At 51.1% G+C, this 13,792-nt stretch overlaps 1 protein-coding gene across 1 annotated transcript in view; it reads right to left on the reverse strand.

Moving 5' to 3' along the window:
- Positions 1-12,800, reverse strand: part of Dmbt1 (deleted in malignant brain tumors 1) — a 199,780-nt gene extending 186,980 nt beyond the window's left edge. Inside the window, 7 exon segments of the mRNA XM_013021896.1 lie at positions 28-98; positions 134-382; positions 1,352-1,371; positions 2,249-2,618; positions 6,911-7,276; positions 8,400-8,423; positions 12,740-12,800. Coding sequence (XP_012877350.1) covers positions 28-98; positions 134-382; positions 1,352-1,371; positions 2,249-2,618; positions 6,911-7,276; positions 8,400-8,423; positions 12,740-12,800 — 1,161 coding nt within the window.
- Positions 12,801-13,792: the final 992 nt, after the last annotated feature.

Raw genomic sequence — 13,792 nt, forward strand, 5'->3', positions numbered from 1 at the left:
AGAAGCTGTTCCCAATGGGTGGGGCACGGATCTTGGAGGCCCACTTGTGCAGATGACACCTGTGTCTGCATGGTGTCTGCGGTTGTGAGAGAGCCAGTCTGGGTGGGCCAGTGCTGATAGTGAAGGATTTCACTATCCTGGTAGGATTCACTTCCCAAGCAGCACACATCATCCAGCACAACCGGCCCTGAGCCCTGACCACACGGGGCATTTGCTGGGGCTGAGGTAGCTGAGCCACAGCCCAGCTGCCTGCACACCATGTTGTCATCACTAGTGTCCCATCTGTCATCACACAGGATGCCCCATGCCCCCTGGTACAGGATCTCCACCCGGCCTTCACACCAGCCACTCCCATTCATCAGCTTCACATTCAGTGCAGTATCTAGAGGGGCACAGAACACTCCATCCATCTCTCCCTTGACTTCAAGGATGCAAGAAATGGTCTTCACTAAGGCGTCTTAGGAAGGGACAGGCTCACAACAGATCACCAGCTTGGCCTGCTCTGTTTGCCACTGAACCCACAGAGACAGGGGCAAGGCAGCAACTCCCTCCACCCCCCACCTATCCGTCACAGAGCCGATGCTTACCTGTTGATTCCAAAGTCCTGAAGGCAGGTGATGTGTTTGAAATAGGCCCTAGAAAGAAGAGGTAAAAATCGACTTCAAGTGAAGAAAGGACAACACTGAGTGCTCTCCCCACCATACAAGACTCATCAGCAATTCCACTTGTAGCTTGTGCCACAAACTCCTTGGTCATGTGCAACAGCTTCCCACCTAAGACCTCATCCGTAGGACAAAGGCCCTGCCGACCCCATGGCTGACCCCCATCCTTCTCCTCCAGGGATGTTCTTTCTAGTGAAGGAAGCTTTGTCTGTTCCTTTGCTGACCATGTGCTGATGGGTACACGTGACACCACGGTGCACACTGGGATACCCAGCGCCAGAAGAGCAGGGTGTAGAACATAGGAGAATCCATGCACTGGTCACTAGAAACTCCCTCTTACAACCTCGTGTACACCTTCCTCTGGGTGCAGACGCGGCCCTGTGAAGTCTGGGGGAGTTTCTAGGAGTGAGGGGCACAGGCATCTGGCTGATGTTAACACGGCGCTTGCAGGCCAGAGATGATCAACATCACTTCCCACTGGACCGTGTCAGCCTGGAATCTGAAAGGACCAAGGCTCATGGGATGAGTGACTCCATTTCTGAAGCTGAAAACATCACCCACTGAGCCCCTATCTAACTGTCTGAGGCAGACCTAGAAGGCTTGAGAAAAGAAGATTGCTTCTGAATTCCAACAATTCTGATGGCAGGTGGAAAAGCATAAACATCTCGAGTCAGGACGCTGGCACTCACCTGGAGAGATGGTGGTCTGGCTGTAGAAATCTATGAGAAAGAGAAGGAAGGTTAGATTCACGTGCACGCATGCCTGCCTGGAAGAACAGGTGGGAGAATTTACAGGCTGAGCTGATGACCCACACGTCCCCACGCATGAACCAGCCAGGGGAGCTCTGAATCCCTCAAGCACTTCAGGTAGCTCCCCTGTCCCCCTTCCCAGCCACACCCTGCATCTGTGTGCTTGAAGGTCACTCTCCAAAAGCAGGAATGACACAGCCACCCTTGGAGAGCCCACCACAGCCTCTGCATGGCCATGCAAAATCCATTTTCAGCAATGAGGCATTACAGACCCACTGATGCATCCTTGAGTTGAAACGAATCTGGGGCCTGACATGGAGTCTGCAGCCATGTTCCAGCCCTGTCTGCCTTCACTCGCCAGCACCCTCCTTGCTGCCTGCCATCACTGCACCTCACCTCCAGCACAACGATCCCCTGAGACCTCTGAACTTTTCCCATAAAGGACTGCAGCCTGGACAGGGGAGGCTTTATCAACCACATCCCCTAGGACAGGGTGTCAGGACTCTCTGGGACGGGAGACAGCTGGTTGTTACTCAGCTATAACCACGGCTTATTGCTTCTGCCCTCAGGATACTGGACTGGGGCCTTTCCCATGGTGTTCAATGACCTCCAAGACAACACAGGTACTGTTTGCAGAAGCCAACATGTGTCGAAACACCATGGCTACGCAGCCCCGAATTGTACCTCGAGGGTAAACTCTCGAGCCACTGGGTAACTATGAGAGATGGAGTCAAAGCTCTGAGTGAAAGTGGTATTTTCTCTGAATATTCATGATCCAAAATGGGGAGTAGATATGAGTGGCATGAGATTAAGTTCTAGTCTTAGAACTTAATCCACTTGATGAAAATCCACTCTTGATGAGAGGGACCTGGTAGGTTTGGGGACCCACCTGAGCAGACGACTCCAGCATCTTCCTGGTGTCCACAGTTATGGGAGAGCCAGCCCCGGTGGTTACAATTCCACAGGTACGACTCGTGCCCTGAGCAGGCCACATCATCCAAGACAATGGGTCCTGAGCCCTGACCAAACCGGGCATTCCCCGGAGCCGACAGGGCATAGCCACAGCCCAGCTGCCTGCAGACCACGTTGGCATCATTGGTGTCCCAGCTGTCATCACACACGGTGCCCCAGGACCCCTGGTACAGGATCTCCACGCGGCCCTGACACCGGCCTCCTCCGTTCACCAGCCTCAGTGCCAAACTGGAACCTGGTTATAGACAGGGCGCAGAAAGGACATTTATCATCAAAAGCTGTTTTCTGGGCCTAACTTGCATAGCTGGTATATAGCCAAGACCAGTCCTCCTGCAGTTTAAAGTCCATACAACAGTATGCATTGTGTGTTCCTTCCCCAGGGCCTGTAGCCCCTTACCCTTATCCTCACCCCAGTACCACGTTGGGATGCCCACCACACACCAGGCTTTAGTCACTGAGGTTGTTTGATTTGCCATGACCCAGGTTGATCACCCTGGATGGCAAAAAAAATATCCCTGCCCTGCCTCTACCTTGCAATCAAGACCCCCAGGGACCCCTTCCCAGGGACCATAAGAGCTGGAGATGAGACTCAGAGCAGGGCACCCTGAAACAATACAGGTCTCACTCCCACAGGCCTGGAGACCTTTGTGGAAGATTATCTTACTCTGAGGCTTCTGACTCTAAAGTTTCTTCTGAGAGAACTCAACCCTCACCCTACAGCCCAAGGATTTTTGTGACCTGAAGAGACAGAAGGGAGGTGGGGGGGGGGGGGAAGTACCTGTTATAAATGTTTCATCAGGAACTGTTGTGCCTATGGGAGAAGAAAAAGAAGAGAAGAGGTAGGTCTTGCTTGCTGATTCTCATAGAAACCTGGACCAGGCCGCATGGCCTTCTTTGTTGCGCCTGTATTTTGCCCCTTTGAATATACTGTAGTTCTTTACTCTTAACCCAGTCAAGATGTCTGAGGTCTTAAAAATCATCCCACTCCAAAGTCCCAGCAGCATGGTTGATGCCTCCACATCTTGTATTGAGAAGGTAGAAGAGCTTCTCAAACAGGAGCCCATCCCTCCCTCAACACCAGACAGGAGACTCAGCCCTCTGAGACTCCAATTTCCACCAAACCAACCGACAGGGATGCGATAAGGTAGGAGATGATTTCAGCCTCATCCCACCCTCTGGAAAGTGACCCCAAGCCCAGGCGGGAAGGTTGTTTACATCCTTATGCAGGTGTGGCAATGGTCTGCCTCCCACTCCTTGACAGACAAGGAGAAAGGCTAAAACTAGACTTGGAAAAGGTTCTCTTACCAGGAAGATCTGATGACAGTAATCAGCTCCTGAAATCTCTCTTGCTCCCTGTGTGTCTGCCCCAGGCTCCTAGTTCTGAACTCATTCATGTGACAAAGGCCCTGCTGTCAATCAGAGTGCCACTTCCATCTCTCTGAATTTGTGACATTTTCACTCAGCTAGAAAACCGCTGCCCTCCATCATGCCCAATGACTTCTGTGTCCTTATGGCTATGGTTGCCCTCACACTACCGCTTGGGTAGGAAGGGTGAGAGGCACCAGACAGCAAGCCGACGAGGGCAGCGTGAGGCTCTGTGGTGAGGAATGCACCAGAAACTTCCATCACCTCCTTCCTGCCCGGGCCTCTCCTGGATACAGACCTGCCCTGTAGAATAAGTATGCTACAAAGGGGGGGCCAGAAAAACAGAGCCACCCCAACCCTAGTACACAGGAGTACACTGCACACCCGTGCGGATGTATCTGCACAAGGGCATACACCTGCACCTCCATGAAGGAGAAGAGTAACAGGTGTCATGAGCTGAGTCAGCCCGGCAGGGACGGTGTGAGGGGACCCCTGGCAGGAGAGGAGTCCCCAGGAGAGGCTGGAAACTCATATGAGCATTCCCTTTTTTGGGTCCAGACACAAAAATGCTAACTGTAAATAAAAGCTCCTATTTCTCACCACCACCCTCTCCTCAACTCCCATCCCCCAAGCCATTAGGTGGCTTCCACATGCTCCTGTGGTGTCTGCATTAAGGTCACAGTACGGAGAGACAGGCTTTGTCACTGCTGGTCAGCCAGGCTGTGCTGATGAGGTTAACTTCTCATGGCAATCAAGGTTCAGGCACCCAGCGGATTTAAGCAAGGTTAAGTATCAGCACTGCCTTTGCCCTGGCCCAAGCTCCTTGCTCTTCAGACATGGGACACACACACACACACACACACACACACACCACCACCACCACCACCACCACCACCACCACCACCACCACCACCATACCATACCATACCACACACCACACACATACCACACATACAACACATACAAGAATCCCATGGAGAATGAGAGGGGGAACTGACCCCACCCATCCTGGAGGTTTTTCCACTATACTTCATCCACTGTAATCAGGGCACTCAGCTTCATGTCTGAGTCAGGAAAGCTGGAAAATCTCACAGGACTTCTCCCTGCACTGGAGACCCTAATAGAAGCAGTTCTAAGAAAGCCCACTCTGTGGCCTATGTCCCAAACAGATCATCCAAGCCCGTCCACCCCTCATTCTTGTCCTGGTTTTAGCCAATTGCATCAGAGTTGGTCTGATCTGCTACTGTTTCTGCTACCAAACAGCAATTTAGAATAAAACCAGTCTCAACCTCAGCTCTGTGTCCTGAACTATAGAGAAGAGAAAGAGAAGGTGGTCAGGGACACCTCGCCCGGCTGACCCATGCTGACTCCTAGGAAGGCCATCAGCCTTAGTGTGGAGAATGCCCTTGATTTTTGTCCTAAGGCCTAAAGTTCCCATGGGAAAGGAGACGTGAGTTCCCTTCTCCAAGCCCAGGCTGTGAGCACCTCAAGCTTTATTGACTGTGCCTCATATCTTTTTCTGGAGGTGCCCGGCCAGAAAGTACAGGATGACCCTGGCAGGAGGGTCACCAGTTCCAGGGTGGCTTACTATGGGCTCACAGGAAGGGCACGGCCAAGGATGCCACCGAAGCAGGTCTGTGCCTGTCTCTCCGACCAGCATGACAGGCTGCCCAGCAGTCTGAGTGGATGCATGAACATTGGACAGGGGAAATAGGATCCCAGACTCTACTTTGGAGCTCCTTGGAGATGCCTCATCCTATTGATTCCTCTCTGTCTGGGAGAAATGATCCATGGAAGAGATGTTTGTTCAGGCCTGAGGCCTCTTGGGGAGCCGAGCAGACCTCCTCCTAGGCCCTCTGCCCCTGCTTTGGATAGTGATGAGCCCATGGGTGCACGATGTGGGCAGAGAGACTACAGGGATCCCACACAATGATCTTTACCTTCTGGTGTTGGCGTGTGTCCCTCACTGAGCACTTCTGCAGAGTGGAAAAGAAAGAAGAGGTCATTGGATGTTATCTCTCACTGGCACAGCGGTAGTTCCCCGTTTCCCCTAGCTCAGAAGCAAAGGGTGGGAACACACTCCCTGAAGGCTATGATTGCTAAAATGCTGATTTTTCCCCCTTATGAAAAACCACTGATCCTTCTGTCACTTTGCCTGTAAGATGCCTTCAAAAGTGTATTTATTCTGCTCCTGTCTGCTGCTTCTACCTCCTCTGTGTCTAATCTCCATCTAAAAACAAAATCACCTCATCCTAGTCATGAGACGGGTCTCCAAATGACATCTGGCAATTTCCATAGCTGACAGACACTCTCACATGACAAATAGTTGCCATCATTGAGATATCCCAAGGAAAATGACCCTAATCAGAAAAGAAAGGTCATTTCTAGAAATGCATTCTGGAATGCTAAAATAAGCACATGCACAAAGTGGCTGCACAGAATTCTGTGAGCCTTTGGGTCATGCATTCCTAGGGGAGGCTGGCCTGTCATGGTCACGCCCTTGTGCGGTGGTAGGCACATAGTCCAGGCCACAGGGTGGGCATCAGGGACCAGTTTAAATAGAAACTCCTTTCTGGAGGACACATGATGGACTGGCATCCTGGGAGGGCTCTTTGTGGATTGAAGGACGCCTTGAAGGTTGAATGTAGCACCATGTGAACAGATGAGAAAGGCAGCCTTGGGGGTCATTGAGTTGCATGAGGGAGACTTCCTCTTTTACCCGATGTGTTTAGCATCATTCACTTACCTTTTAATTCCCCAAGAGAGCACATATTAGCCACTCTTCCATTATAATCTGGTGCACATTAAAAGCAGTGAGGACCAGCAGTTTCCCCGTCCTCTCCCACCTTTGCAGAAGGAGAGGCTGTGGCTAATGCCAAGGATGCTCGCGACACCACTCATCAGAGCCAGCCCATTGAGTGACGGCATCTGCAAACTCTGAGGGGAACCTAGGCTTTGGACCATGGGCGGTCCCTAGACCTCTCTGAGCCTCAGTGTCTTTATCCGTGCAAAGCAACAGCCCTTGTTGTATAACAGCAGCTAAAGCGAGACTCACAGCAGAGCAAGTGAACAGTGCAGTGTGCGTGTACGCGTGTGCTCACATACACATGCGGTATTGCGTTGGAGTGCGCATGCAAGTGTGAGAGGCCACAGCCACGCTACCTGAGCAAATGACTCCGGCGTCCTCCCTGTGGCCACATTCATGGTTGTACCAGCCATCGTGGCGGCAGCTTGACAGGTAGGGCTCCCATCCCGAGCAGTACACAGCACCCAGGAGGATATTTCCCGAGCCCTGACCAAAGTGAGCCCCACCCAGGGCCGACATGGCCCGGCCGCAGCCCAGCTGCCGACAGGCAACCTCTGCATCCTGGATGTCCCAGCCGTCATCACACACGGTGCCCCAGTGGCCTTGGTACAGGACCTCCACCCGGCCCTGACACCGGTCACCGCCATCCACCAGCCTCAGTGGCAAACCTGCATTGACACAGCGGAAGGCCTTGGTCTCGGCACCCTCTGCCCTGTGGCTTCCTGGCCAGTGGTGATGCTACCTAGCACCCCTCTTTCTCCTTCCTCCCTAGGCTGCGTCCATCTCCAATTCTTCCCCTTGGGATTTTAAAGACAGCTCTCTTCCCCCTCTTCTTGCTTTCCTACAACTCCCCCAGAGAACTTCATGCCCTCTGAGGACCCTGTCGACAGCAGGCCCCAGAGCTACCTCTCCAGCTCTGGCTCTGCTCTGACAGTCCCATCCCCAAGCTCTACACCCAGATTCTGGGAAAGTGGTCCCACTCCTTAGCAACCATCGATCATCACCAAAGTTCCCTCCAGCTTCCCTGCAATGCCGCCAGGGAGCGCTGTGATTCAACCTTGGATGTGAGCACCACCAACATTTTTACTAAAAGTAAGTGGTTGTGGTGACAAAGTTAAATAAAGCAAGGAGGTTAGAGACAAGTGTTCAATCATTTTAGATATAGCACACAAAAAAAATACATAGTGCTCAAACTATCTACACAGGGCTGGGGGTGAGGCTTAAGCAATAGAGCACCTGTCTATCGAGTACAAGGCCCTGAGTTTAAAAAAAGAAAAACAATTGTGTACACATAGCTCTTGTTAGCAAAACAGTGCTCCTATGACTACACTGAGAATGTAAGTTCTCACTGGGTACTGTCCCAGGCCGGGAGAGGGGGGTAGGGGGTGGGAGGAGGCGGGGAGGGCAGTTCCCAGTGTGTCCTCGTGTGTGGTTAACAAAATTGTAGACTCCTCAGCCCGCCTCCATCTCTGTGTTAGCCTCTCCCCAGAGAGGGAGGTGAATCCCCAGCCCTTCATTTGACTGATGTACTTGATTTTACTCTGTACTGAATATGGAGGTGAGGCAGGACAAAACTGAAGAACGTGACTCTGTTGCCAAATGATCCGTCCATGCTATCGCCAGAGGAAGTTTCTGTCGACTTTGTGTTTCTAGAAAGGACACGCATCACACCTTTATGCTAGCCTCGTGTCAGTTACTAAGGCTTAGTGAGGCGACATTTACTGTCTGGAGGATTTTTAATGGGTTTCATCACAACATCTGGATTTATTCTCAAGAAGGAAATAACTGCATCAGGTGAAAAAAAAATCTGTTATAAACTAAACTGATTCTTTTCAAAGTACTTACCAGTTAGGAAATCTGAATCTGTACCTGTAATGGAAGAAAAGAAAAATCAGACATGTGTCCTGACAAAAAATCCTGTGAAGGAACACACCTGATTCTGACACAGAAACAAGCAAGGATGTGTGATCCTCAGCCAGTCCTGAGGTCGTGTTGCCTGACCCCCGGGACAGGGGGTGTTCACCTCTGCTGTGTGGCTTCCTGAAGAGCCACGCCAGTGTCCTTCTCTAATTCCAGTGCCTTCCATGGGAATCCAACGAAAGAGTACAAACACTCAGTTGAAGATGCCAGCTGTGTCTGGGAGTTCCACCCTCACAAGTTCAGCAGATGGAAAGTTGTGGGGAAAGAGGCTGCAGATGTACTAAGCAGGCAAAGGTTTCTTCTCTTGCCACTATTTCCCTGCCCAGTGATTTGCACAGCATGGACACTGGGTTAGGAATTGGAAGGAGGAATGAGGAGAGGATTTACAGTCTACAGGAGGAGATGTGCAGGCTGTATGCCATTTTACATGGGAGACTTGAGTATCTGAGGGTTTGGGCATCTCCGGGATTGTAAGACCAACCCCTGGGGACACGGGGGACAACTGTTCTCAGTGACAGTGAAGATGTGTGCGCTGTCATTCTGCTGAGGATCTGGTGGAAGGCAAGATATTGGGGTTCACCAGCACACACCTGCACCTCTGTCCTCCCTGCCATACCAGGTCTGCACAGGAACGTTCAGACTAGGTACTCTACTAAGTTCTTGATAGTGCTGAGCTGAGTACCGAATAAGGATGATACCTGTGCCTCAGCATAGCCCCATAGATAGCACGCTACACAGACAGATGCTGGCGAAGATGCCGTGAGAGAACAAGGCAGCCGCGGTGTGTGTGAGTGTGAGTGTGTGTGTCTGTCTGTGTCTGTGTGTGTACCTCAGAGTTTGGGTTTAAGTATGCAGTGTACCTAAAGTGTATCTCTTTGCATATTTGTACGTGTGTGATACATGCATTTATATGTGATACTATATATGTCTCTGCATGTTGCCAAGTGTGTCTTTGCTTGTGGGTATGGGTATGTCTCTCTGCACAGGATTGTTTATATATCCATCGTTTTGTGTTTTCTGTGTGTCCATGTGTGCATCTGAGTGTAAGAGTATGTGTGGTGGTGCATGCATGTAATTCTGCCACTCAGTAGGCTGAGGCAGAGAAGCCCAACTTGGAGCTACAAATTAAGACCCTGCCTCAAAAGAAAAGGAAGCAAAATGAAACAAAACAGAAACAGGACGTAGAAGAAAATACCAGCAAAGGGGCATGTGGGGGACTGTAGCAAATGGGGGTGGGGGCCGGGGAGCCCCCACCAGGCTGCAGCTGAGACTTGGTGAAGCCTCAGGCTTTCTCTGCATTCCACAGCATTCAGCAGCTACAGAAGATGAGACCTGCACTGCCCAGCATGTGATCGTTCCGTTAAAACCAGATCAAGAAAGGAGGGCTGGGCTGGGAAGGTAGCTTAGTGGTAGAGTGCTTGCCTAGCATGCATGAAGCCCTGGGTTCGATTCCTCAGAAAAAGCTGGAAGTGGCACTGTGGCTCAAGTGGTAGAGTGCTAGCCTTGAGCAAAAGCAGCTCAGGGACAGTGCCCAATCCTGAGTTCAAGCCCCAGAAGTGGAAAAGAAAAGAAAAAAGTTTAAAAAAAGAAGGGAGGGCTGTCCTGAAGGATAATTAATCACCAGCATGGTCTGCTATCAAAGTGACTCAGAGGTCCCCCACCACGCTCAAATATCTGAACAATGCTGAAAGCCCCTGCATTCAATATTCTCCTTCCAGGCATGGCTAGTTAAATTGCAGGAGGACTAAGAATGAGGCTGAGCAGTGTGCCTGGAATGAGTTCAGAAGGAATGACTACTTGCTCAGTTTGCAAAACACTGGCCTTGAAGAAATGAGACCCACAGAAGGAAAGTTGGGGGGGGGGAATGGGGGCCAATTTTGGATTTAAAGAAGAGCAATGATGCTACAGAGAGTTCGCACACACCCCAACCCAGCCTCCCTACTAGCGACCTCTTACATTCTCACCACTGAAGTCATCCTCACAGCTGACAAGCCGGCCGCAGCCTAGGCCTGTCCACTAAACTATCAGCTTTATTTAGAGTTTTCCAGTGTCTCCTTTTCCAGAAGCCAGTGCAAGAGCCACAGTGCATGTAGGAAGTCACATGTGGATAAAACATTAGGGAAATGCCTAGAATAGGAACTCTGGCCTTTCCAAGGCTCCTGTTATGAGCCAGACCCGACCTGGGTGACCTTACTCCTTCACGACCCTCTGTGGCGCAGGAAACATAACCCCCTTACAAATGAGTAAACTGAGGCTTACAGTGCCCCTCCCCCAACAGCTGGCCAGTGGCAGAGACAAGGACAAATGCTTAGGACAGAAGTGGGCGCCCCTATCTCTGTTGCCCTGCGAGGCCTGGGTACACAAACTGCTAAGAAGCTCTCCGGTGCTGAGCTGGCTGCAATTCCACCCCCTCACCGCCCCACCCCCACCCCCACTCATACTCTGCCCCTGCCAGCAGAGGGGAGGACTGGCTGGCCATCACTGCTGCCCAAAGCCAGGGGGCTTCATTCTGAGTTCACATCGGGCCCTAGCCGCCCAGGAGCTGCTATCCTGGAGCAAGTCACAGATCCGCCCAGCCCTGGTGTCCCCATCTACAACAAGGAAGGATGGCGCCAAACTTTGTGGTTATTGGCCGAGCTGCCTGAGAAGAGAAGTGAAGCGAACTGCCACCGGCACACGGGTGAGCTGCTGGCTGGAGCAGCTGCACGTAAACAGCACCTGGGGAAAATGACAAATCCTCCCAGTCCCAGGGCCCTGCTGCCTTTGTCCCTGTGTGGACAAGGACCAGGCAGTCTGCTCCCCACCCTCCAGAGCTGACAGGACCCCAGGGCACTGTCACTGAGCCAGAGCAAGGCTGTCCCCGCGAGAAAGTTGGAACTAGGGCCCTGCTACCTCTTTTACACACGCCCCAGGACCTGCCCATCCCCCACACTGCCCCTAGCAGAACCCTGAGGTCCAGGCCTCTCCCAGCCTGCCTGAGAACACTCCCTGCAGCGGTGGACCAGAGGCCTTGCTCGGAGATGCTGCTTTCCCAAAAGCCATCTCCCAAGTGCACCTAAACTTCAGAGCACCCCCCCCCAGGAGAGGGATAGTTCTGGAAGTGCTGTGGAAATTTGACCATTTTTACCTTTCCCTCCTGGAATTCATGAATCGACACAAAAAAAGTGATGCCAAGTTGCGGGGGGGGGGGCTGAAAGGAGGAATGAGAGAGAAGAAAGAAAGATGGGTGGGGGGAGGAAGGAGGTAAAGAAAGAAGAACAGAAGAGGGAGAGGGAAGGAAGATGATCGGTGCTAGATGAGAGAGAGCAGAGAAAGGCTGAGATAGAGAGACAGAGACAAAGATCTCGCTTTCTGACACACAGAGAGAAAGCTAAAACAGAGACCAGAGAGGTGGAAAGAGACATGAGGAGGCAAAGAGAAAGATTCAAGGAGAGACAGACAAACAGGCATGAAGGGAGAGAGACAGAGATAGAGATAGAGAGGAAGACAGGAGGACAGGTGGGCAGAGACAGTGGGAGGAATTCAGAGGAAGAGATAAAGAGCGACAGAGAGAGAGAGAGAAAAGACAGACTGAGACGAGAGAAGGGGAGACAGACACTGAGATTGGCCAGTCACAGAGATCTGCCAGTGGCTCTTGCAGTGTTTATCATCTGATGCTGAGAATACAAAGCCATGCTAGAGCGACTGAGCTGCCAGTCGCTTGTCTGAGCAGTGAGTGGACGGCTTAGACTTGGAATGGAAACACATTCCTGTCTCTGTCCGTTACTTGACCCAATTGTGCTCAGCAAATATTGCTTGTGGAGTCAGACACACCTGCAGAGGGAAGGCATGGCAGGAGCACTTTTTCCTGTTTCTTACCAAGAGTCCTAAATTGGAATTCGAATGGGAATCATTCCTTATTTTTGTAGCATACAATCCAATCTTGTGCTGAGCCCATTCTGCTAAACTCTGAGGCCTCTTCGTCTTACATCTACGCCTTTCCTGAACCCTACGAGCTTTTCTAATCCCAATCAGTCATTTCTTTCACTGAAATCACTGAGGTGATGATTAGCTTGTTCTTAGGATAGCCAGAAACCAAACCAAAACAAAACAAAAAGATGCCTTCTTTCTAAACACCAGCAAGTACTTACAACGATCAACAAGAAAGTCCTTGAACAAAACTCAGTACCAGAGAAACAGGCAAATGCCAAGAAACAAGATGATCTGACCTGCCAGAACTGGGTTTGACTGGTCTAGGGAATGATCAGAATAATTAGACATAATACCTGCAGAGAGAACTTGACCCCATAAAAGACATGTTGCGAGGATGACCGTGGAGATCCCCATGTTGCTGGTTCCTCTCCCTTGGAATGGAGATTCCTCACCATTTATACACATCTAGCTGAAAGGAGGCGTGTCCTCCAGTGGTATATTTCTATTGCTGCCATAAATCAATATGAAGGAAGTAGGGATATCGTTAATCTGTGAGAACAATTGGGGTGTGTTTGATTGATTGTCGTATGAGACATCTGGCTATTGCCCAATGCAGAGACATTAGAGATATAATTTCCAACTTCCTTCTAGGTGAACCTAGAAGGCTCCCAAGGGCTCCCTGAGAATGGACTTGATTTTACTTTTGGAGAGTTTGAATTGTCCTGTGGAAAGCAGGATGTGGGCTACTGGGCAAATAGGAGGCCAGTGCCACGGGAGAGAGCATCTCTTTGGGACGATTTATCCTGGCAGGGCCTTCTCTAATTGGCTCTGGAGGGCCTTAGCTAACCACCAAAGAATGAGAATGGCATTACTAACCACAGTAGAGGGCATGAGGGACGATTCCACAAAGACCATGGGCCTCTACTGGCTTCCAAGAGGTGGACCACCTTGTTCTGCATTTCACACTAATCCAAGAGCTGAGAAACACATGACCGCACACAGAACTACCTCCACCATCTCATGTGGCTTTGCCTGCTTGCCCTTGACGTCACATTGTATGACACCCTATCCTCTGCCTACCTTACACACCATCCCTCCCCTTTCTCTGGCTCTCTCTCTGTCTGTCTGTCTCTGGCTTTGTAATACAAATACCATCTCACTCTTTGAGATTGTTTCCAGATGCAGATAATCCCTCACACAATATGGAGATGGTTGTCTGTCATCTGTCTGTATCATGTCACGCTCCATGGTTGGAGGGGGGTGGGGGAGGAACAGATTAGCAGTGTCACTTCCACTGCGTGAGCTGGGAGCAGAACCCTGCCTCTTAGCAGAGACAGTGAGCCCAGCTATCCCTCAGCCCTGAGACAGTGAGCCCAGCCATCCCTCACACCTGGGCTCCGACACCA

The sequence above is a fragment of the Dipodomys ordii genome, unplaced genomic scaffold (genome assembly GCF_000151885.1).
Source record: "Dipodomys ordii isolate 6190 unplaced genomic scaffold, Dord_2.0 Scaffold58, whole genome shotgun sequence".
NCBI classification, from domain to species: Eukaryota; Metazoa; Chordata; class Mammalia; order Rodentia; family Heteromyidae; genus Dipodomys; species Dipodomys ordii.